Source organism: Chiloscyllium plagiosum, chromosome 2 (assembly GCF_004010195.1).
Source record: "Chiloscyllium plagiosum isolate BGI_BamShark_2017 chromosome 2, ASM401019v2, whole genome shotgun sequence".
Lineage (NCBI taxonomy): Eukaryota > Metazoa > Chordata > Chondrichthyes > Orectolobiformes > Hemiscylliidae > Chiloscyllium > Chiloscyllium plagiosum.
Genome location: NC_057711.1, coordinates 101,602,573 through 101,629,489, shown reverse-complemented (window position 1 = coordinate 101,629,489; position 26,917 = coordinate 101,602,573). Strand labels below are relative to the sequence as shown.

At 39.3% G+C, this 26,917-nt stretch overlaps 1 protein-coding gene across 6 annotated transcripts in view; it reads left to right on the top strand.

Annotated features, from left to right (window-relative positions):
- LOC122562270 (lysine-specific demethylase 4C-like) overlaps nucleotides 1-26,917 on the top strand; it is a 437,697-nt gene that overhangs the window by 53,782 nt on the left and 356,998 nt on the right. For all 6 annotated transcript variants that reach the window (XM_043715065.1, XM_043715046.1, XM_043715057.1 and 3 more), the window contains 2 exons: nucleotides 6,958-7,133; nucleotides 16,424-16,538. In XM_043715065.1, the coding sequence (XP_043571000.1) occupies nucleotides 7,039-7,133; nucleotides 16,424-16,538 (210 nt within the window). In that variant the 5' untranslated portion in view covers nucleotides 6,958-7,038. The remainder of the gene's footprint in view (nucleotides 1-6,957; nucleotides 7,134-16,423; nucleotides 16,539-26,917) is intronic.

Sequence of the window (26,917 nt, the reverse complement as noted above, 5' to 3'; positions counted from 1 at the left end):
CCTCCATCACCAGACCATGGCAACACGACGCCTGGAGGAAGAGCACCTCATCTGCCGCCTAGGAACCCTTCAACCACAAGGGATGAATGCAGATTTCTCCAGCTTCCTCATTTCCCCTCCCCCCACCTTGTCTCAGTCCCAACCCTTGGACTCAGCACCGCCTTCTTAACCTGCAATCTTCTTCCCAACGTCTCCGCCCCCACACCCTCTCCAGCCTATCACCCTCACCTTAACCTCCTTCCACCCATCGCGTTCCCAACGTCCCTCCCCCAAGTCCCTCCTCCCTGCCTTTTATCTTAGCCTGCTTGGCACACCTTTCTCATTCCTGAAGAAGGGCTTATGCCCGAAACGTTGATTCTCCTGCTCCTTGGATGCTGTCTGACCTGCTGCACTTTTCCAGCAACACATTTTTCAAACTCACCTCGTTACCTAGTTGGCTAAACCTCAAAATCCCAGTCACATCTGAAACTGTTCATTGTTTTAATCATTTCTAATTGTACAGGGAGACAGTGTTTAAAATTGTCGTGTTTAGTGTTATTCTGCTTTAATGTTAGTAAGTTATTTGGTTTGGAATTCTCACCGAGCGTCACAAATATGTTCACAGATGGTTTACCATTGTACTTTACCTGACCTGATCGGCATCATTTTGACACAGTCAAACATTCTTTCAACTTGAGACACTTTCAGCCTTCTGACTTAGTCTTTTCCTGTGCTACGGTGCTTCCCAAGGTCTGCAGTGAGGCACACAGCCCCCACCCCACCCATTGCATTTCCTGGAGCTGTCATGCGCTCATCAGAGTCACCATTACTGAGCTTGGCGGTTGCCTAGGTGCTGGTTACGTCTGAGTTTGACAGTCCCTCCTTTCTCTGAGAGGGAACAGCCTGAATGGCAGGCTCCTGCAGGAATAGTTTGTGGAATAGTGCAGGAGAGTTGTTACATTCCATCCAGTCCACAGCTGCCCTCCACAGCCTGACTGGCCATTCGCCATGATCAGCAAAAGGGGATGAAGGCCAAGGCTCTGTGACCAGCAACAAAAAGTAGCCCCATAAAGCAATCACCCAGGCAGACCTCCAACATGGCAGCAGCCAGCCACACCCACCTCACTGTGCAGTATTAAATTCATGACCGAAGATGCTGCAATTTAATATTTCTGTTATATTAGTTTTTTTTTCTTTATTTAACAGTTTCCTTTAAGTCACTTTGCCCACTGTAGGGATTTGTCCATTTATATTGATATATTTACACTTCAGGGTAAAAGAATAATGTTTTTTTTTCTTGAAAGAAGGCCCTATGACACTTAATTTTAATATTGAATATAGGAATCAATGCTTCACTTAAAGTTTTTTGTCTTAAGTCAGGATTTTCAGGAACACAATTCTAACCTTAGGTGAGGACAACCTATACAATTTTTGACTGTTTTCCTAAGTATATTTGTAACAGCATCCAAGAACTCAGGCTTAATTAGCACTTGTGTCTGATCTCAATCTCTCTCAAAACTCCAATATCTTGAAAGAATCATGTACTTGGACTGCAAAGTAAACCCATTCCCAGTTACAAATTTTTAAAATAATTTTTTATTAGCTATTTCTCTGACCAACCTGTTCAGGGATATTATTACACAAGCCTAGAGCAAGTGAAACTTGAACCACCTAATGGTGCAGAAACAGGGACATTGCCACGGTGTCACAAAGAGCCCTATAAATTCTCATTCTCTCACCAGGAATGGAACCCAGGCCGAAGTGCTGAAAATGCCAAAATGTAACCATTAGACCACCAGGAAAAGCTAATAATGAGTCCCATTCACTTCTACCAGCAAGCGCAGACAACACATCCTTTGAAATGTAGTACAGGTAGACAACCTTTGATCAGAAATCCCAAAATCCAAAAAGCTCAAAGTCCGAAGTTTGTTTTTGTAAAGGTTTCTTCTCAGTAACAAGGTCGTTTAACGAACAGTTAACCCAAGTCGACACTCACGTGATGCATGTCACTCATGGCCCTGCAGTGGCAGGCCTCAATTCTGTCTCAAGGCCTGTTTTACTCAGTGAGTCTGCTCCTCCAGTAAGATTTTAAAAACATTTCACCATCAAACTGTCTCTTATACTGAAATTCAAACAATTCTGAATTTGGAAAACCAGCTGGTCCCAAGCATTTTGGATAAAGGATTGTGCATTGGATTTGGATTGGTCTCAAATTTTGTTAATACTGTTGGGAAATATCTTGAGATCCTTTGCCACTTTAAAGGTAATGTATAAATACAAATTCTTTCTAGATCAGCATTGGGAGCATTTAATTTCTTTGCCTTTTTGGCAAGCATCAAAATCACAGCTGGGTTATAATGATACCAAATTAAATTGAGTGTTGTATTCTCAAAGGAAATTGTTTCGGAGAGAGATCTTTTGGAATAGAGGTAATTAAAATTGATTAAAGTATTTCATACAATGTTCCTGTAACTTGGACATAAATATATTTGACTCAGTTTCCTTGTTACTTTGTCATTTCACTGTTTATTCATCAATGGTTGGTGCTCCATTCATGCATTCTTCTCTCCTTGACACTATCAAGACTGATCAGTACTGTGCATTGTTTTAAAATGAGAAGAACTGGTGCGTTTATGTAAAAAATGATAGTAGTGATGGGGGAAGGACTGAGTTCCACTATCACAACTACTTTTGTTGTATATCATGGAGTTGTACCTAGTAACGTTAGAAGGAAACATCGTCCTGCTCTTATCTCTTGATTGTAGCTTTAATACTGATGATTGACTTTACCAGAACTTTTCCAGGTGGATAATTAAAATAACTATTTATGTATTGATTAGTTTGAAGAACGTTTCTTAAAAATTCCTATATTAGGAGAGTCAATGAATTACTAAATAAAAATAATGTTGGAGTAGACTATGTGGCCACTTGAACCTGCTCCATTCAGTATGTACTCAATATGACCATGGTTGCTGTTTAGCCTCATTGCATCTTGCTGCCCACTCCCCAAATCCCTTCACTCTGTGTTGCTGCTTCTTGCAGTTACTATGATCAGGAGAACCACTTGTCTATCTTGCACCATCTTAACACTTCCACTGAAGCTTGTGTATGAATGCTCAGTAATATCTGTCATTTATCTATGCCTACGTTGATCCCTCTTTCTGCTACCTTACACTCTGTTGTTGGAGAAATCTCCAGATTTTCAGATTTGACCAAATGCCCATAATCTTGGCTTTTTTTCCTGGATGCCACATGAGTTTCTTTGCTTTGGTAATTTCAAGCACCTTTTTGTTCACATTATGATCTGTAAATGGAATTTTTAACATACCTCTTAGCATCCACATGTTAAAGGACTTCTCTTCCACAGATCTTTGTTTATTGCTCAGGTTTCTGGATAGAAGGTTGCAATTTGTGACTCTTTCTCTTTGCTGCAAGTTTGTATTTGCTTATTGGTAAGCACAGCCTTAATCTTCGTAAAATTATGTCAGGCTATCTTTATCCTCTTTCTAACTTCTGTATCACATTTGCCATCTTCTGTTATAAATTGACCTAAATACTTGTTCTAGTGTGACAATATGGTGTATAGAAGACAAAGATGGTAGAATACTGTTTGAAAGGTATCATTTGTAAAATTTAAACAAATATAGAAGTGAATTGTATAATGATATAAATTGAGGTAGACTCTAAGATTTGGAGGCAAATGAAGGACCAAACATAAATGGTATCAGAGGCAAAGAATGCTTTGAAAGTGATGAGTATAGGAAGTAGCTCTTCTAATATTTTCCTTCTATCATTGCTTATTTTTCTTTGGTGTTAATACTCATTCCCTTTTTCAGACTTCCAGATTTTATTTGATTTATGATATTTCATGGGTCCTCTTCTGATTTTCCTGTAACAATGGATCATATATGTGAGCTCATGTTCTTACCTCCAGTATTTACTTCTGGAAGTACATCTTTATTCTCTGAATATTTGTTCTGTGTACAGATTGAATAATTTTGGTGACAATACTCAGCCCTCTGGTACTTCTGTCTTCACTTGAAACATATTTTCTTGTCCCTCTTCTAGACGGACAGTCAGTCACTATTAAGTCCTAATATAGGCTCTTGATATTTAATGCCAGTGTCACATTTCTATGACATGGCTATTAACTTCAGATGATGTATGCAACTGAATACCTTTTCATAGCCTATGAAGCATATTTAAGTATTCTTGTTTACTTCTGGATATTTATGGTTAAGTATTTCCTCTCTCATTCTTATTCGTAAATCCAGACTGTGTTTCACCAACTTCTGTTTCAAATTTGCTTCTTGCTATTGTAATTTTCCAGATCACTTTAATCCAATAATTCATGGAAGTTAGCATTTTGAAATGATTGCGTTCCAATGCTTTAGGTTTGTTAAGTAACTTCAGAAAACGGAGGAGAACCACCTATACAACGTATTCAAGAAGTACGGATACTCAAAAAAAAGTACAGTCTGCAGATTCGTCAAGGACAAACCACGACAAGTAGACCAAACACAGCCAGAAACCCTAACCATCTTACCATACATCAAAGAAGTTTCAGAAATGACAGCCAGACTACTAAGACCCCTCTGAATCTTAGTAGCACACAAACCCACCAACACTCTCAAACAAAAACTAACAAACTTAAAAGACACAGTACAACCCATGGAAAAAACCAACGTCATCTACAAAATTCCATAGAATTCGTAGAGGCCTGGCACTCCAACACAACATCATAAACAAACACATAGATCTAGATACCATCTCTCCACCCCTCAGAAAATGAACAGGAAATGACATCACCACAAACCCCAGGAATCCCATCCAGGACAAACATATAAATAGAAAGCAGGAGACAACCGCTTCGCTTCACTTGGAGGTCGCCACTGATGATGTTACCTAGCCAGGTAATGAAACATCTGGTTATCAACCTCCAGCTCAGTGAGCAAACCTACAGCCTAAACCCAGGGAAAGTGTTTGGAGAGAGAGAGAGAGAGAGCAGTCTGTCATTTGGAGATGGTGTCTAGGCTCCCTTCAATGCCAAGGACTGCTCTTGGCAGCATTTCAGTAGGCTGAGTTCATTTTTAATCATTGTAGACAGAAGTTGCGAGTAGTGTTGGAAACATCTCTTTGATGTAATGTTTCTCTTGGGATCTTGAAATATTCTTCGGATAATTGATATTTGGATTATCGAGGCTCCTCTGTATTGTGTTTAAATTTTGAGAATGCATACCTTTCAAACCGTATTCTACCACCTTTGTCTTCTATACACCAGCAAAATGTTGTTATCCCTTTCTTTCTGTCTGCTGAAGATTTCACCTTCCGGTGCATAACTCTTATTTTGTGATTTCATTTGAGCTCCATTACTTCATCACATGTCTCTTTATACTTCTTCTTATTCACTTACCTGTATGTATCCTTTATTTCCTTTTAAATTTTGTCATACTGAGGGCAGGTGGTAGTTGTTGTCTACATGGACTTTAGTATCGCCTTTGACATGTTTCTGCATGGTAGACTGGTTAGTAAAGTTAGATCACATGGGATTCAGGGAGAGCGTGCCTTTTGGATACAAAATTGGTTTGACCGAAGGAGACAGTGCGTGGTGTAGGAGGGTTGGATTTTTTTTGGACTGGAAAGCTGTGATCTGCGTTATTTTCGCAGTGATCGTTGCTGTGTCCACTATTGTTTGTCACTTATACAAATGATTTGGATGAGAACTTAGGAAGTATGATGAATAATTATGTGGATGACACAAAAATTGGTGGTACAGCAGTCAGTGAAAAAGGTTGATAGATGGTGAAGAATCTTGATAAATTGGGCCAGTGGGCAGAGGAGAGGCAAATGGAATTTAATTTGGATAAATGCGAGGCATTGCATTTTGGTAAAATGAGCAAGGGCAGAACATATACAGTTAATGGTAGGGCCCTGGCTAGTGTTGTCAAACTTGGGTTCAGGTACATCGTATTTGAAAGTTGTGTTGTCGGTAGACAGGGTGGTTAAGAAGGCGTTTAACATGCTTGCCTTCACTGCTCAGACTATTGAGTGTAGGAGTTGGGACGTCATGTTGTGGTTGTGCAGGTTGTTGGCAAGGCTACTTTGGCAGTGCTGTGTCCAGTTCTGGTCACCCTGCTGTAGGAGGGATTAATTTGAGAAGGTTCAGAAATCCTGGTTTATCAGGATCTTGCTGGGGTTGGAGGGTCTGAGTTATAAGGAGAGGCTGGATTAGCTGGGACTTTTTTTCACTGGAGCTGAGGAGGTCAAGGAGTGACCTGATAAAGGTTTATAAAATCATAAAGGGCATGGATAAGGTGAATAGCAAAGCTCATTTCCCTAGGGTAGGTGAGTTCAAAACTTGGGGGCATATTTTTAAGGTGAGAGGAGAATGATTTAAAAGGGACTTGCAGGGCAATGTTTTCACACAGAGAGTGGTTTGTATGTGGAAAGAACTGCCAGAGAAAGTGGGAGTTGCAGGTACAGTTACAACATTCAAAAGTCATTTGAACAGGTACATGAATAGGAAAGGTTTAGAGGGACGTCGGCCATATGCAGCCAAATGGAACTAGTTTAGTTTGATTGGCATGTATGAGTTGGACTGAAGGTCTGTTTCCATGCTGTATGACTCTAAGAAGAAAATGATCTGAGTTTATAATCCATGCTGAAATATATATGACTGTTTTTTGAGTTTTTTCTCTTCCTTGATTTTCTTTTCTTCACTTCATCCTTCCCATTTACCATTATCTCGAGGTATAGTGGTACATCTGATTTAAAAAATATCAAATTCTGCTGATTCAGTATTAGCAAATCATTGGATAAAACTTGCTATTCTAACTGTTAATAAATGTACTGCCTATGACTCAATTACTGTGAAGTATAATTAGGAATTGAGATTGAAAATGTGCCTGTTGTTTAGAAATATTGTTAATACACTATACATAGGGTTCCTTTTTTATGTTTCATTTTTGTTTTGCACAGGTGATTCCACCAAAAGATTGGAAACCTAGAAGAAATTATGATAACATTGACAGTTTGGTTATTCCTGCTCCAATTCAACAAATGGTCACTGGGCAGTCTGGTCTCTTTACCCAATACAACATACAGAAAAAACCATTGACAGTAAAGGAATTCAAATGCTTGGCCAACAGTGATAAGTAAGTCTAACTTGGAGTGCATATTGTTCCATGTGCTGAGACTTCAATATTAAGGAAATTCAGAGAAAATGCTGTGTGCAAGATCTACTTTTTAAACAAGCTTCATTTAGGCTGCACTCTGCTTAAAGTTTGCGTTTCAGTGCACTACCTTGAAAAAGCTCAGTTTCAACTATTCTGCAGTTGCAAGCTGTTTATTGCTGCAAAACTACCTAACCACACAGTTGATAGTACTCTGATGTGATGCATCAGCTGTAAGATAAATCTGTGAAGCATTGGAAGGTTTTTAAGTAAGATGTTTCATTCATTAGTGCAAAACCTTTTTAATTTTTACATTTAAACAAATATAGGGAGTACAAAAGGAACAATCTGCAATTGCCTGTGCTTAGATAGTGCACTTTCCATTTTGCTCAGCATGATTTTGCAATAAAGTATATTCGATTCATTGGTTTATATGTTAGACTATTTTGGTGCATAACTGTTAACCAGAAATGTATTAATACCGTGAGTTTTTTCACTTTATTACTCAATCTGGCTTGCTGAAATGCTGTTATTGCATAATGAAATTCAATTCCAATTTATATTTTGGTTGATATTTATATTTTGCTGTAGTTGGTTGTGGCTTTTCTATTCATTGTTCTTCTTTTTTTCCAATTGAGATGCATTATATCAGTTGAGAACCTTACAGGTCAACATTTCCTAGAGAGTGGTTGGTGCTGCTCGGCAGACAAGAAATTTTCTTGTGATGAAGTTTATGATCTGACTAGTATGAATATGATAAAACATGAAGTCCAGAGATGCTTAGTTACTTCAGTTCACCAGTTCACAGCTGTTGTTCAGCTCCCTGGTTCCTAGCTTTCTTTTCTTACAAGTTCTTAAAATTCTTTCATGGTACGTGGGTGTCGTCAGCTAGACTAACATTTATTGCCCAGCTCTAATTTCCCTTGAGAAAGTGTTGAGAGCTGCTGGGGTTGTGGGCTGCCTTCTTGAACTGCTACAGTCCGAGAGGTGCAGGGATACCCACAATGCTGTTAAAAATAGAGTTTTGGTATTTTGACCCCGAAACACTAAATGAACAGCTATGTTGTTCCAAGTCTGGATGGTTTGGGCCTTTTTTTTGGTACGGGTTGTTCTGTTGTAATGCACATATCATTAATGTAAATTCACCATAATGTGATTGACAAACTGGGAACACCGTTTTTAAAGTGTGAACTTTTAAATTGTATATTGGGTTTAATGCAATCTGGCCTCAGTCCATGCCGAACATAATCCCAAATGAAACTAGTCCCACCTACTTGATCCAGGCCCGCATTTCTCCAAACCTTTCCTATTCGTGTATTTATCCAAATATCTTTTAAATGTTGTAATTGTATCCACACCCACCACTTCCTCAGGAAGTTCATTCCACCCGTGAACCACCCTCTTTTTAAAAAAAAAATTGCCTCATGTCTTTTCTAAATCTCTCTCCTCTCTCGTTAAGAATATACCCCAGTCTTGAAATTCACCATCTTGGGGAAAAGGCAACTACCATCAACTCTATGTATATCCCTCTTTATTTTATAAACTTCTATCAGGTCACCTCTTAACCTCCTACGCTCCAGTGAAAAACGTGCCAGCCTATCCAGCCTTTCTTTATAACTCAAATCTTCCATACCTGGCAACATCCGGGTAAATCTCTTCTGAACTCCCTCCAGCTTGATAACATCATTCCGATAACTGGGTGACCAGAACTGGACACAGTATTCCAGAAGAGGTCTCATCAATGTCCTGTACAACTTCAGCATGACTCCCTAATTCCTGTACTCCAAAGACTGAGCATTGAAGGCAAGGGTGCCAAATACCTTTTTAACCACCCTATTTACATGTGACACAAACTTCAAAGAATTATGTACCTGAACCCCTAGATCGCTCTGTTCTACAACATTACCCAAGGCTCTACCATTAATTGTATAAGCTCTGCCCTTGGTTGTTGTACCAAAAGTCAATACCTTGTATTTATCCAAATTGAACTCCATCTGCTATTTTTCAGCCCATTGATACATTTGATCACGATCCTTCTGTAATTTCCGTAAACCTTCTTCAATGTTTACAATGCCACCAATTTTGGTGTTGTCTGCAAACTTACTAATCATGCCTACTATATTGTCATCCAAATAATTTATCTAAATGACAAACAAAAGAAGACCCAGAACCGATCTCTGTGGAACACCACTGGTCGCATGCCTCCTATCCGAAAAGCAACCCTCCACCATTACTCTCTCTGTCCTGCTGTTAAGCCAATTATGTATACAATTGGCAAGCTCACCCTGAATCACACGTGACCTAAGTTTACTAATTAGTCAACCACAGTCCAAGTATTCATAACAAACATTTGATCAAAAGAAGAGACTTATAATTTTGTGAAATGTAATCAGCCTGAGATTTGCTGAATTCAGCAAAGAACGGCTATGAAATTGGTGAAGAATGAGCAAAGGTAATACAATACACTGGCAAGTTACATGAAACAAATTATGATTGTTCCTGTTGTTATGCAAATAGGAAGATATAAAAATTAATGTGAGTCAATTAAAGTTATATTGGCCAATAATGAAATGACAGAAACATTGAACAATAATTAGTGTCCACCTTCATGTTAAATGACTAAAAAAGTCTGGAGATAATGAGGAACCAATGAGGAATTTAAATATGCATAAGTAATTTTCCATGAATATTTCTTTCATGGGACAGTGTGGTCAGAATTTCTCTGGAACTGATGACCTGCATTTTCAGGGTTTTGTACAAGGTAACTGAAGAGATAGTTGATGCATTGATTTTGATTTTTCTAGTTTCCATATAGTCCAGTACACCTCAAGCATTAGAAAGTAGTAAACATAATCCTGCTATTTAAGACAGGAGGAAAAAAGAAAACATGACACTAAAGACTAGTTTGCCAGCACTAATAGGCACAATGCTGGAATATATTATTAAGGTAGTTGCAAAGACCATAAGATATAGAAGCACAATTGGGTAATTTGGCTCATAAACTCTGCACCAAATTCAATCATGGCTGACATGTTTCTCACCATCATTATCTTGTCTCCTCCTCATAACCCTTGATCTCCTTACTAATTAAGAACCTATCTCTTTCCTTCTTAAATACACTCAATAGCTTTGCCTCCAGAGCCTTCTGCAGCAAGTTGTTCCACAGATTTACCCCTTCTGGCTGAAGAAATTTGTCCTAATCCCAATTCTTAAGGATCGTCCCTATTCTTGGGGGCTGTGTCCTCAGATCCTAGTTTCTCCTACTTGTGGAAATATCTCCTTCATGTCCATTCTATCCACCCCTGTGAGTATTCTGCAAGTTTCAATGGGATCCTCCTACATCCTTCTAAACTCCATCAAGTATAGACCTAGAATATTCAACTGCTCCGTCTATAACAAATCTTTCATTTCTGGGACCATTCTTAGTAATCTACAGATTCTAACAGTTTGTGTATTTTAAAAAAAAAATTATCACTTTACTTTTGCTGCTTTTGTCAACCATCATAAAGGGTACAGTTTCTCCCTGTACACTCTACCCAGAGCCCTTACGATCTTGAAACTCTCTTATGTATCCTCTCAGTTTCTGTTCATCAAGGAGAATAGTGTTAACTTCTCCAATTTATTCATGCAACTAAAGTTCCTCATCCTGGAATAATCCTTGCAAATCTATTCTGTACACTGTGTAATTTCTTTATATCCAGTGTGTGTCCAGAATTGGATGCAGTTGACGTTGAACCAGTGTTTGATATGGATTTGCCATAATCCCCTTGCGTTTGTATCATACTCCCCATTTTTAAAGTCCATGAATCCAGGGGCTCTGGTTTCTTCCCATAGTCCAAAGATGTGTAGGTTATGTGGATTGGCCATGCTAAATTGCCCATAGTGTCCAGGGATGTGCAGGCAAAGTGGGTTAGCCATGGGAATTGCAGGGTATAGGGATAGAATGGGAGAGGGGGGGGTAGGTCTGGGTGGGATACTCTTTGGAGGGTCAGTGTGGACTTGATGGACTGCATAGCCTGCTTCCACACGAAGGTTCTATGATTCTATTTTCTATGATTCCATGTGCCTTATTAACTGTACTCTTAACTTGCTGCACCACCTGTGATTTGGGCACATACACACTCAAGTTTCATTGATATTGGACCCAGTTTACGATTGTACCCTTTATTTTGTTTGAAAATACATCACTATAAAATTTCATTTCCCACTTGTCCTTACATTTCACCAACCAATGTTCTTTTGAAGTTTAGCACTGTCCACCTCGCTGTTCACAATGCTTGCAAGTTTCGTTCTTTACAAATTTTGAAATTATACCAGGTCAATTGTGGATGTTCATTTGAGTATGTCCACAACACAATTCGATGGACTTTTAGATAGTAAGGGAATTGAAGGATATTGGGTTACTATGGGGAAGTTGTGTAAATATGATGAATATTCAATGTCAGTGCTGGGTTGAAGGGCCAGCTGGCCTACTTCTATTATCATTTTAAGTGATAAGAAGATAAAAGAAAAACAGGTCATTCGATAGAACTTCTGTTTGTAATTTCATTCTATATCAGCAAAAACTTGCAAGGGGATTTTGGACTTCAAGTTTAGAGAATTTCCTTTGTTGAAATTTCCACATGATTTAGTAATATTTTTGACTCAAAGGTTGCAGAACTTTTAAGCATGAGCCATGTATTTTAAATAAGGCAATCATTTAATGATGATTATGAATATGGCAGAGCCTCAAACATTCTTTGGTTTATTCATGGATTAGTAGAGATACTTAGACTTATCAAAGTTAAAAATCTCACAGCACCAGGTTATAATCCAATAGGTTTAATTGGAAGCACACTAGCTTCCGGAGCAACGCTCCTTCATCAGATGGTAGTGGAGGACTCAATCCTAACCAAATCTAGACTTATCAACACAGCGTTACCTCAATTTTCAATGTGCATGGCATCTTTGAACTTAAAAGCTTTATCATAGAGCAATCGCATAACAAAAATTAAATATTCATGCTTGCCTCAAGCTTGCTGGGAAGATAACAAGTATTTGAATGAAAACCTTTTAGTGTAGAACAGCTTTCTCTTGGTAGTCAAGTGATTTGTTTTACAGGTAAATTTTAACCGGTATTGAGGCGTGAAACTTTGAGGTACCAAGTAGTCAAGAATATACCTTGTGACATTGCACCCTAGGGTGTGAAAACCAAGGTTGAAACACCTGCTGAGAAGCTATCTCTCTAGAAAATTGAACTTTTTCAAAATAAAATTTAACCTTGAACCACACCTCTGCAACTAGAAAGTAATTGTCTGAAGAAAAATCAATTGAGATAGATTGACTCTTCACATGTTTTATTCAGTGCCTGCAAATCTACCTATATCGACCTACTCAGGCTTCTAAAACAAACTGTGCTGATTTGAGCATATTCATGTTGATATGATGGTTACATGTATTTGGAAAGGCAGGTTCTGCTTAGGAATAGTCAACATGGCTTTGTATGTGGGCAATCATGTCTCACTAACTTGATTGAGATTTTTGAAGAAGTCATGAAGAGGATTTATGAGGGCAGAGCAGTGGACATGATCTATATGGACTTCAGTAAGGCATTCAACAAGGTTCCTCATGGTAGACTGGTTAGCAAGTTTAGATCATGTAGAATACATGGAGAACTAGCCATTTGGATACAGAACTGGCTCGAAGGTGGAAGACAGAAGGTGATGCTGGAGGGTTGCTTTTCAGATTGGATGCCAATGACCACAAGAATCGGTGCTGGCTTCACTGTTTTTCATCATTTATATAAATTATTTGGCTGTGAACATAGGAGGTATGGTTACTAAGTTTTCAGATGATACCAAAATCAGAAGTGTAGTGGACAGTGAAGAACCTTACCTTAAAGTACAACAGGATCTTGATCAGTTGGGGCAATGAACCAAGGAGTGGCAGATGGAATTTAGTTTAGATGAATACGAGTTCCTGCATTTTGGATCAGGAAATCAGGGCAGCATTTATGCACTTAATGGTAAGGTCATGGGGAGTGTTGCTGCACAAAGAGACCTTGGAGTGCAGGTTCATAGTTCCTTGAAAATGGAGTCGCAGGTAGACAGAATAGTGAAGAAGGCATTTGATATACTTGGAGAAAGTGAGGACGGCAGATGCTGGAGATCAGAGCTGAAAATGTGTTGCTGGAAAAGCGCAGCAGGTCAGGCAGCATCCAAGGAACAAGAGAATCGACGTTTCGGGCATGAGCCCTTCTTCAGGAATGAGGAAGGTGATATACTTGCCCTATTGGTCAGTGCATTGAGTATAGGAGTTGGGTGGTCATGTTGCAGCTGTACAGGACATCGGTTAGGACACTTTTGGAATACTGCATGCAATTCTGGTCTCATTGTTATAGGAAGGATGCTGTGAAACGTGAAAGGGTTCAGGAAAGATTTACAAGGATGTTGCCAGGTTTTGGCGTTTGAGTTACAGGAAGAGGCTTATTAGGCTGGACTGTTTTCCCTAGAGTGTCAGAGACTGAGGGGTGGCCTTATAGAGGTTTCTAAAATCATGAGGGGCATGGGTAGAGTGAATAGACAAGATCTTTACTCCGGGATGGGGGAGTCCAAAACTAGTGGGCACAGGTTTAAGGTGAGAGGTGAAAGATTTAAAAGAGACCTCAGGTGCAACATTTTCATAGAGGGTGGTGCGTGTATAGAATGAACTGCCAGAGGAAGTGGTGGAGACTGGTACAATTGCAACATTTAAAAGGCATCTGGATGGAGATATGAATAGGAAGGGTTCAGAGGGATATGGGCCAAATGCTAGTAAATGGGACTAGATTCATTTAGGATATCTGGTCGGCATGGACAATTTGGACTGAAGGGTCTGCTCCCATGCTGTACTGATCTATGACTCTATGCTTCATGGCAAGAGGTGTAAAACCTTCACCCACATCTCCCCCCTCACCTCCGTCCAAGGCCCCAAAGCATCTTTTTACATCTGGCAGAGATTTTCCTGCACATCCAAACACCTGTGTCTGTTGCTCTCAATGTGATCTCCTGTACATTGGGGAGACAGGACGCTGACTTGCAGAATGTTTCGGAGAACGTCTCTGGCACACACGCACCAAACAACCCCACCGCCCTGTGGCTGACTACTTCACTTCAACTCCGCTTCCAACTCTACCAAGGACATGCAAATCCTGGGTCGCCTCCATCGCCAAATCCTATCCACTCGATGACTGGAGGAAGAACACCTCATCTTCTGTCTTGGGATCATTCAATCACATGGCATCAATATTGACTTCACCAGTTTCCTTCTCTCTGCTCCCCACTCATCCCAGATCCAACCCTCCAACTCAGCACTGCCCTCTTGAACTGTCCTACTTGTTCATTGTCCTACCCACCTATCCACTCTACCCTCCCCTCCGACCTATCATTATCACCTCCCACCTGCATCTACCTTCCCACCCCCATCCCCACCCCCACTCTCCTATTTATCTCTCAGCACTCTCCTCCTCCACACACACACACACCCCATTCTTGATAAGAGCCTAAAATGTTGATTCTCGTGTACCTCGGATGCTGCCCGACTTGCTGTACTTTTCCAGCACCACACTCTTTTGACTCTGATCTGCAGCATCTGCAATCCACACTTTCTCCTGATCTTTTACAAAGATGAAAATCGCATAACACCAGGTTATAGTCCAACAGGTTTATTTGGAAGTATAAGGCGACTGCCCATATCCGCAGGTCTGGTTACCACAGTTTCAGTTACCCGCGGTTTACCACGGCCTGAACATGTAAAAAGGAACGTTCCAGAACTAGGGACCAGGAAGTTGCTGGGAAGGTACGTTTCCCATCTAAATGAATGGGTTTGCACCTGTCTGTGGTTTCGGGCTTCCATGGTAGATCTTGGAATGTATCCCTCACGGGTACGGTGGAGGGGGATGGGGGACTACTGTAAAAGCTTTTGGACTACTGCTCCACTATGATCTCTTACGACAAATTCTGTGTCCTTTGATCCTGCCCCACTTGGTATCTGATGAAGGAACAGTGCTCCAAAGGCTTGTACTTCAAAATAAACCTGTTGGACTATCACCTGGTGTTGTGTGATTTTTAACTTTGTCTATCCCAGTCCAACACTGGAATTTCCACATCATGATCTTTTCTAATGCATCTTCCTTCAGACAGGTTAGAACAGATGTAGTTTCAGATCTTCTTTCAAGATGAACTTTCACTTATTCCAGGATCTGCTACTTTGTGACCTTACATTGCTGTTTAACTGTGTTGTCCTTGGACTATACCTCTCATTCATTTTGTTTTCTGATGCTATAGGCCTAGTCCATTCTCTCTCAACGTTAGCCAAATTCAGTTGTCTTTTTCTTACTTGTGTAGAAATTTGAAAGCATATCATTCAATCTTTAAGTCTGGGGAAAGTGTTTGTGTAATTATTATGATGTTGGTTGACTTTTGCATTAGTCATGTCTGTCATGTTAGATTGGCACCAAGTCATATCCCATAATAAAAGTAATATTTTTGATCTGGATTTTCACCTACTGATTGATCTGCAGTGTCTGACTTCAATAATTTTTGTGTTACACTAACACTTCTGGTCATGAAGGTCCAATGATCTGAACTGACACCCATCATCAGCAGAAGGTTCTGTATGCAATTCCTGGGGTTCTTGATGAAGCATTTTTTTTCAAAATAGTTATGTTACTGGGATAACCTGCTTTCTGCGAAAATAGTCTTTCACTCTACTTTGGACAGACAGACAGCAAGTGTCTGTAGGTCTGACACCTACATAACTGTTATATGAATGATCTTTGGTGATTTGCATTTCTTGCATGATGCAACCTATAGCAGTGTCCAATAATGTTGTTTTCTTCCCAATTAATATTAATTGGGTTGCTTCTAATAATCAACCATTACAAAAATGCTCATATTTGCATGACTGAAAATAAATTGATCAGAGATCAATCTCCCAAGATAAGGTGGTTGCAGAGTTTCAACTCTGGTACAAGTGGAATCAGTACTTAATCACTTGATGCTTTTGCATTTTTTTAAGGCTGTTCCTGAAAAGCAAACTGAATTCCATTCTTCCTCCAACTTTGGAAAGAAGAGGAGTGTAAAAAGAAATGCAACTAAACTTTTATTTTGTTCACACAGTTCTTTTGTGTCCACTGCCTGGATTGATGCCCATTTTCAGGCACTGTATGAAAATATTGAAATACACATTCTGCACTTTTATAGCTTTAGCAAATTTGCTTTAATTGTGAATTAATTTCCTTTATTTTGAAACAGATACTGTACTCCTCGACACTTAGATTATGAAGATCTTGAACGTAAATACTGGAAAAATTTGACCTTTGTAGCACCAATTTATGGAGCCGATGTCAGTGGCAGCCTTTATGATGAGGTAAATGCTTTGTATGTTGGAAATTAACCGCTCTAACATGACTTGCACTTGTACATGTTACAACTGCAATATCTGTGCCAAAGGGAATTCAATATTAACCTTAGCACAACACAAATTTGGCAATATGTATCCCATAAATTGATACTCCATGTTTATTTTGGCTAGATAGTGGATTCCTACATTAGTAGTCTTCTTATTTCCTTCACTATATAGATCTTGGATCAGAAACATTGAATGAAGCTATTGATAGTTGTTGAATAGTAATGTTCAGGGGAAAGAAATTCCAGCTTCTAAGGAGTTCCAAGGTTTATCACTCCATCCCCTCCACCCTGTGGCGGAGGTTAGCACTTTGTCATTGTTTGCGAGAGAATCCTATATTTTTCTCTATTACCTAACGATAGCGCATGACAAGTAGCAATCACTAAAACGAAAGCAGAATAATCCAGTGGATAAAGTAAGCAGTGAAATGTAAATGTGATGTGCCATTGTGTTTTCTCCCCATACATGAATAGGAAACAGACACTATGTCAATGAGTTAAACTTGAGAGTGCATTTTGCAGTAAAGCTGTGATGATAATCTTGGATTTCTGTCCAAGAGAGCCAATGTTTATTGGATGACCAAAAGCTTAATAGACCTGACTGAAATCGTATTAACTTTGTATTCAGTAAAAATATTTCTAAATTTTGTTCAGTTTGAACAATATAATCAATTATATATTCACATTCTTCATACCTGTCATTCTTTAAATTCAGCTTTCTATAATTAATTCTGACATTCAAATCATTTTTTTGCCTTGCATGTTAGTTTAGAAATAAAAGTAAGATCAGCTGAGCTTGACATGTGATGTCATCATGAGTGTATCAATAAGGGTTATACACTGAAAGGGTTCAGTTTGGACCACTGTTACAATCAACTAGTTGGTCTCAATTAAAAGACATAGTTGCCACCTGACTTCACTCATGACCTCAACAATGAAAAGGAGGTTCGTATTCTTCAGCATCATGCTGCACTTATCAGGGAAATATAGGTTACTTGTGATTTTTAAAAATGTTCTTAAACTGGCATGATACAAAGGAACAGGGGTTTGTCATTTAACCCCTCCAACCTGTTGCTCTCCTGCCATTTGATGAGCATGTAATCGCAGCCTAACTGCAGATAAATCTTAACTAAATATTGCGGATGCTGTAAATCTGAAGTAAGAACAATGATGGTGAAACTCAGGAGGTCAAGCAGCATCTGAGGAGAGAGAGCAGCCAAGAAAGAAGAGTCTTTAGATTCTAAACGTGGTCTCTATTTTTGTCTCCACAAATGCTGGCAGACCTGATGATGAGTTTGTTCAACATTTTTTGTTTATATTTGAAATGATTCACCTTGATTTCATTACATGCAATTACATTGGTTGAATAACAATTAATCTCTATTTTCTTTGTAAAAATTGATTTATTGATGAAATAGGATGCACCTTGTCAAAGCTTTGTCACAACAATCAAGAAATCAAGATACTGACTGTACTAAAGTTGCCTGTGCTTGCGAACATAAAACACATCATTCAACATTAGATATGATTCCGTTATTGGACAGCTTTTGCTAAATAATCCTGAAGAATTTCACTGACAAGCAATTTAGTCAGGCTCGTCAGGCACATTCAGCAAAATGGGGTTTATTTCTCAGAGCAATGTCTTGAATAATCAAAGCCAACTTGCCTTGCTTAAAATTTAAACTAACTGACAATTAACATTGTCCATGGCAACACCTCTACCAAGCAGTCTGCTTGTCAACTAATCAGTATACTTCTCTCATACTGTGTTTCCTTTACATCAGCATCCTTTTAAATTGTCTTGATGAATGCATGGAAGACGTGGGGAACTCCTGGGTAAGGCAAGGAAATAAACAATTGCAGGAGATTTTCTAGTTTTGCATGGATAAGTTAGAATAAAACCAAGCAAAGGTAATCCCAATCATCCAAGTAAAGGTGAAGAGGATTGGAAGACAATGGCATTAACTGTGCCCAAAGGCAACAGACAAGTCAAGACGCATAAGGATGGCTAGTAGACCATGGTCTTCCATAATATTCCATTTTTGCCTTCAGGTAGGGCTGGTTATATATTGTGATGTGGGTGAAAACCAGATTTTAGAGATTCAAATGTGGGTGCTGATTGGGAGATGACAGCCCTTTAAATGACTTTGGAGAGAAAAGAGGTAGGAGATTTATGCAGTTTGTAAGAACAGAGGCGTCATGGCTAAGTTGTAGATGTAATAAAGCTGTGACTAAGATCTATGACATCTTGAGATATTCCAGAATGTTTATTTGTAATCATTTGGCACATTTGCCAGCTGTTGGCTATAAAACAGGAAACAATCAAAACTCAAAGCTAGTCTAGTGCATAACCTTTATTTGCCAAATTTCATACATTTATCCCATACAAAAAATGGATGTCAACACTTTAAAAGTTTAAAAACTAAGTAAAATGTTCACATCTTATGACAAATGCAAATACAGCAGACCTGAAAATGCTGCAGGTCAGACAGCATCTGTAGAACAAAGCAAAGAACAAGTTTTAGATCGTGATGAACCAAAGTGTTTGTTTCTCCCCTCACCTTCTATCTGACTTGTTGAATATTTCTAGTGCTCTCTACTTCTATTAAATCTTGTGATTTATTTATGTGGCAAATATGTCAATTTACTGTTCATTGTTATGACTGAGAATTGTTTCAAACATGTATTATTTCATGAGTTAAATGTTGCATGAAATTCTCCAACTTTTGCTTCTGGGTGGCAATCAGAAGAAATCAATCTCTGCATTTTGCTTACTAAGACACATTATTCTGTCTTAACAGCAGCACTTCCTCACAATCTGACATCTTACTTTCAAGTTTCTATTTGCTCAAGATTTCGAATCCTCGACTCATTTACTTGCTTGTTTGTAGAGCGACGTGCCTTGGCAGTTTTTATTGTTGATTCATCTGCGAGTATAAAATTTCAATATAAGATTATACAACAACAGGAAACAATGTAAATATAAAATCAAACTGATCCCTAGGCAGGCGTAGCACCAAATGCAATCAGAGTGTAAGGTGAAAACCTTTCATTCAAAAGTGATGAGCCTTGTCAAAATGGGCTTTGTACATGTCAGATGTATAGATAAATTGGCATTGCAATAAAACAAATGTTTTACAGTGGGAGATTTTGGTGGAAAATATATTCTTAAGTATTGAATGGTTTAATACAAGAATGGCAAATGAACAGCTATGAAACAGATGCAAGATTAAATTTGAGATTTTGATGGGAAGGAAGCAACACTATTGCAGCAAGTTTAATATGCAGGAGCTTTGGTAGATAATTGTGTGTAGATAAAAACAGATTCCAAGTGACTGGCAGCATGACACTTCCTGCTTATAGCCCTTTGTTTTGGATATCTGATTGCTCTACATCTTATTTGCAGTGTTGACATTCCTCTTCTTTTACAAACAGGGTATTTGAAAGCAGTAAACCCCCATCAATTTCAGAGATGCTGTGCAAGGAAACGATGGATAGTGATGGCACAAGAAGCAAAAGATGATTCTAGAGGAGGAGTTAATATGTTTCTGCAGAACTGTAAAGTAGTCTGCAGACAGATGGGAGTGGAGCAGAGAATTAAAGTGATAGGTTATTGGAAGCTTGGGGTTTTTCTCTCAAACTGACCAGGCATGACCCACATGCTAGTCAGCTAGCATGTATTTAATCTGCCTGTCGCATAAGAGACTGTATTCATTGCTCGTAACACAGAAACGGACTCTTCGGTCCAATCAGTCCATGCCGAGCATATTCCGAAACTAAACTAGTCGCACCTGCCTGCTTTTAGTTCACATACCTCCAAATCTCTCCAGTTCATGTATTTATCAAAGTATCTTTCAAGTGTTATAATTGTACCCACATCTTCTACTTCCTCAGGAAGTTCATTGCACACGCGAACCACCCTCTTGTGTAAAAACAAAATGATCCTCATGTCTTTCTAAAATGTCTCTCCTTTCTCCTTAAAACTGTGCCCCTCTAGTCTTGAAATCGCATGGTGGCACAGTGGTTAGCACTGCTGCCTCACAGCGCCAGAGACCCGGGTTCAATTTCCGCCTCAGGCGACTGTGCAAACTCCACATAGACATTCTCCCCGTGTCTGCGTGGGTTTCCTCCGGGTGCTCCGGTTTCCTCCTACAGTCCAAAAATGTGCAGGTTAGGTGAATTGGCCATGCTAAATTGCCCATAGTGTTAGGTGAAGAGATAAATGTAGGGGAATGGTTCTGGATGGGTTGCGTTTCGGCAGGTCAGTGTGGACTTGTTGGGCTGAAGGGCCTGTTTCCACACTGTAACTAATCTAATCTAATCTAAATCCTGCATCCTTGGGAAAAGACAACTACCATTAACACTATGCATATCCCTCATTATTTTATAAATTTCTATAAGGTTGCTTCTCAACCTCCTACGCTCCAGTGAAAAACAGTCCCAGCCTATCCATCATTTCTTTATAACTTAAACCTTCTATACTGGGCAGTATGCTGGTAAATCTCTTCTGAGCCCAGTCCAACTTACTAATATCCTTCCTATAACTGGGCAACCAACACTGGACACAGTATTCCAGAAGAGGCCTCTTCAATGTCCTGTACAACCTCAACATGACATCCCAAATACTATACTCAAAGGATTGAGCAATGAAGGCAAGTGTGCAAAATGCCTTTTTAACTGTCCTGTCTATATGTAATGCAAACTTTGAATAATTATGTACCTGAATGCCTAGATCCCTATGTTTTACAACATTACCTAAGGCCCTACCGTTAATTGTATAAATCCTACTTCTGTTTGTTTATCAAAATGCGTTACCATGCATTTATCCAGATTGAACTCCATTCGTCATTTTGCAGCCCATTGACCCATTTGATCAAGATCCCTCTGTAATCTTCGTAAACCTTCTTTACTGTCTACAATGCCAACACTTTTAGTGTTGTCCGCAAACTTACTAACCACGCCTTCTATATTCTCGTCCAAATCATTTATATAAATGACAAACAAAGAAGACCCAGAACTGATACCTGTGGGACACTGCTGGTGACAAGCCTCCAGTTCGCGAAACAACCTTCCACCACTCTCTGTCTACTGCCGTTAAGCTAATTATGTATCCAATTGGCAAGCTCATCCTGTGACATCATTTTACTAATTAGCCTACAATGCAGAATCAATGCAATATAGTAAAATAAAAGGAATACAGATTAATCGAACAAAATAGTTATTTTTAACTTTATTTTTTAAGCTGAGGGTCTTGCCAAATATATTAGGTTTACTTTGCCATTCTGATCGCTAATTGAGATCCTGCAGTGTCAGAGCTGCGAGCTCAACAAATTGGCTGGCAGCTCCACAGAGTAGGACTTCTTTTGCACAAGCGAGTGACTGATGTCACACCATGAGCCTGCTTGACCGGCCTGTGGCATATTTTGGGGATGAGCAGTCCTAGATGATTCAGACAGCACTCAGGTCAACTCTAAGCTGGCTTTCGATTGCAATGGAGCACATGGAACTGAGAGTTGACTAGAGACAGTCAAAAATCTGCATTGTGAAAGGGACAGTAATAATTTGCTTCGCTCAACCCTTTCAGTGTAATTAGACTCCACATTGTAAGGTGCTATCTAGTGATCTCTGGTCTCTTAACTTTTCACAAACCTTCTTTCCTTGAATATGGATACCACCCTACCCAGCTCTGAAGCAGTCATTTTCTTCTGCTTGGCATACAGAAGGGTACTCTTTTCCGTCTCCTTTGATCTGACTGACTCTCAAATGTGAATTGGGAGTAAGGCCAGCCCTCTGTTGCTTTGTGTGCTCCTGACTTTGAGTAAGTTTCAATTTGGGTTCCTGTCTCCATAATCAATGGATCACATGGGATTTGCTTTTGATCAGAATTTCCCCAAGTTCACACCCTCCTCATGTTTCATAGCATTCTTATTTTAAGTTCAATTAAAAGAGATGAGTTAAAACATAAACCTGTCATGAAGTATAGCAGATTTCAAGAAGGTTTTTGACAAAGTATTACATAGAACATTACAGCGCAGAACAGGCCCTTCGGCCCTTCACCGACCTGTGGAACCAAACTGAAGCTTACCTATCCAACACTATTCCATTTTTATCCATATGTTTATCCAATGACCATTTAAATGCCTTTAAATTTGGCAAGTGTAATACTGTTGCAGTCAGGGCGTTCCATCCCCCAACTATTTTTATTTAAGAAACTACTTTGACATCTGTCCTATTATCTATCACCCCTCAATTTAAAGCTATGTCCCCTTGTGCTAGCCATCACAATCTGAGGAAAAAGGCTCTCACTGTCCACCCTATCTAACTCTCTAATTATCTTATGTTTCAATCAAGTCACCTCTCAAACTACTTCTCCCTAATGAAAATAGCCTCAAGTCCTTCAGCCTTTCCTCTTAAGACCTTCCCTCCATACCAGGCAATATCCGAGTAAATCGCCTCTGAACCCTTTATAAAGCTTCCACATCCTTCTTATAATGCAATGACCAGAACTGTATGCAATACTCCAAGTGTGGCCGCACCAGAGTTTTGTACAGCTGCAATTTAACCTCGTGCTTTCAAAACTCAATCGCTCTACCAATAAAAGCTAACTCACCATATGCCTTCTTAACAACCCTATCAACCTGGGTGGCAACTTTCAGGAATCTGTATACATGGATACCGAGATCTCTCTGCTCATCTATATTGCCAAGAAGCTTATCATTAGCACAGTACTCTCTATTTCTGTTGCTTCTTCCGAAATGAATCACCTCTCACTTTTCCGCAATAAACTCCATTTGCCACCTCTCAGCTCAGCTCTGCAGCTTATCTTTGTCCCTCTGTAACCTACAACATCCTTTGGCACTATCCACAACTCCACTGACTTTGGTGTCACCTGCAAATTTACTAACCCGTCCTTCTACACCCTTATCAAGGTCAGTTATAAAAATGACAAACAGCACTGGACCCAAAACAGACCCTTGCGGTACACCACTAATAACTGAACTCTAGGATGAACATTTCCCATCAATCACCATCCTCTGTCTTCTTTCAGCTAGCCAATTTCTGATCCAAACCACTAAACCTCCCTCAATCCCATGCCTCCGTATTTTGTGCAATAGCCGACCGTGGACAACCTTATCAAACACTTTACTGAAATCCATCGATATCACATCAATCACTTTCCCCTCATCCACCTGTTTGGACACCTCAAAGAAGTCAGTAAGGTTTGTGAGGCACGACCTACCCTTCACAAAACCGTGTTGACTATCCTTAATCCCTAATTACATAACAGACCAAAAAAACTGTCTCAAGGAACAAGAGAGTCAGGTTTAGCTGCGATAAAAGATTGGCTTAGAGTCATAGGTTTATAAAATCATGAGGAGCTTAGATAAAGTAAATAGCAAGGGTATTTCCCCTATGGGGTGGTGGAGTTCAAAATGGGGACATATTTTTATGGTGAGAAGAGAAAAGTTTTAAAAAGGACATGAGTGGTTCATGTGTGGAATGAACTGCCAGAGCAAGTGGTGGGTGCAGGTACAGTTATAACATTTAAAGACATTTGCATAAGTACATGAAAAGGAAAGTAGGGATATGGGCTAACTGCGGGCGAGTGGGAACATGGTTGGGGTGGACTAGTTGGACTGTAGGGTCTGTTGCCATACTGTATGACTCTACATCTCTTTGACTCGAGAAGGGATAGGGAGAGATAAATGAAAATATAATGATAAAGTTCTAAAATGTTCTGGCGGATTATGTGCATGGACTTTTGAGGGTGACAGGACACAGTAAGAGAATAATACGTAAGGGAACAAAGTTAAGGTTTTGCTCAAGAAATGCAGGGGAGAGGCGAGCAAGAATTGTTTTACCCAATTACTGGAACCTGCTGCCTGCAAAGATATTGAAAGCAGAGACAATTGATAATCAAAGAAATTGAATGGACATTTTGATGGTAATAATGTTGTAGCTTGAAAGAGTTAGAAGGAGGGCAAATGGGATTGTTGTGCAGTCAGTTCTTCTTTAACACGATGGTTGCGTTCTTGTGCAAACCCACATTATAGAAAAATCATGGTTTAGAAACAGCGCTTAAAGTGTTGGCTCTGTAATCTCATTAGATTTAAAAGTTTGCACTGTAGAAACAGCATCCCCAGTTTGTCAGTTGCATTACAGTGAATTTGCATTGATGAAACAAATGTTATAACAGAATGACTTGTACAGAGAATCAGCATGAACTTGTGCTTCCTTCTACATTGTATTGACTATATAATTGAACCAAAAAGGTGTCTTTGTTTCAACAAAAACATCAAATAGTTTTACTGACATGACAACAGTTGCTCAGCAGAATTCACCCTGGTGCGATTACTGATTAATAACCTCCTGACAGCTGCATCGTGTAAAGAGGGGATTGTTGAAATCTGCCCAGGATTATCCTGAGCCTGGAAACCAACACAATAAACTAGGTATGCAGATATTCAGATTGGTCATGAATGAACCTGCCGGCTGCGGGCTTCAGCCAAAATTTTGGGTCTATGAGCTCTGTGACAGCAGTGGCCATTATGGAATTCTGACTGAGTATCAAATGCTGTAGTGTAGTAAAGTAGTAATTCCAAGAGGCAGCTGCTGACTTTATAATGTTTCCATTGGTTTAAGGGGCTGGGGTAGGGGCTCTTCTTTGCTGGCCAAATCATGAGTTCAATGTTACCCTGCATTCAGGGTGCTGATGGTTAAAAACACACAGGTCTTGGGAAGCAATGGTGAAACAGTCAATCAATATATTTTAATATTTCTCTTTGAGACCAAAGACACATCATATAGCGTGGTAGATAGACTGAAAGTAAAGTATGGCATATAAAGTTGAATAAGAAAGAAACAATAAATAATCAAAATTGATATGAATGAGTAAAAATAATTTGCCTGTTAATAATTTATTATAGTGTTACAGCTGCTTATTTTTATGTGGGTTATTATGACAGTGATGAAGCTCCACTGTGTAATTTGACTAACTATTTTAGTACTGTTTCAATATTAGTATGTGTTCTGAAAACATCATTAACATTCTGTTCAAGGAAAATGTATGTTCTCAGGACCTGCTTATAGTTTAAATCTGATTATATTTTAAATGGTGATTTTTATTAATAATTTTTTGGCTATGGATGACATTACCAGAGCTACATTTGTTGCCCATTTTTTGTTTCTGAGAGAAGATAGTGTTGTACTTGATGAGGCAATGACCTCGTGGTTAATGTTGGAGGCCCAGGTAATGTTCTCCCCTTGATAGACTGATTAGTAAAGTTAGATCACATGGGATTCAGAGAGAGTTTGCTAGGTGCTAGGTGGATACAAATTGGCTTGACAGGAGACAGAGGGTGGTGGTGGAGGATTGTTTTTCCGACTGGAGTTCTATGACCAGCGATGTTGCGCAGGGATCAGTGCTGGATCCACTGTTTGTCATTTACGTAAATGATTTGGATGAGAATTTAGGAGGCATGCTTAGTTGTGAATGACACCAAAATTAGTGGTATAGTGGATTGTGAAGACGGTCATCTAAGATTATGAATAGATCTTGATCAGTTAGGTCAGTCGACTGAGGAGTGGTAGAAAGAGTTCGATTTGGATAAATGTGTTGCATTTTGTAAAATGCCCAAAGGCAGAACTTACACAGTTAATGGTAGGGCGCTGGGTAATGTTGTCAAACAGAGAGACTTAGGGGTTCAGATACATAGTGTGATGATGCTGGTCCTTTACCAAGGTTATGTTGTCCTTGTTTTTTTCCAGAGAGGTTGTAAAAGACACACTCTGAAAAGTTTAAGTTTGAAGGGTTTTAGGGCCAGTTTGATTATAGCTAACAGATACTGCCTCAGGCAAAAGGCTCTTAAGTTTTAAAAATATATGCTTGTACAATGAAAAGGAGTGGCCAGGTCTCCCATCTCAGCTTTACTCTGGTTTGATTTGATTTTCGGTAGTTCTGGCTTATTCACTGAAAGTAGTCAGTGTTGTGAAGCTGCTGGACCCAGAGAAGCAGGTCCAGGCCGATCCTCCTCTCTCTCTGACTTCTCTCCTGTAAGACCCTGTGTTTGATTTTACCTTTTGTGCCAAGGGAATTTTATGTGGATTGTTGCAACTATTGGAACAGCATTATTAAGGTGGGATGATCTGTTGGGTTTTTGGAGACGTTATTCGATATTCTGTTCTCTTGTGTTTGTGTTTCATTCAGTAATCATAGAGTTATGGAGTCATAGAGATGTACTTGTGAATAAATTCTGTTGTGTTTAAAACTAACTGTTAGCTGCATCCCTCCTGGAATATCTGTGTTACGTGTGCTTAAAACAACAAGCAAAGTTCGAGTCT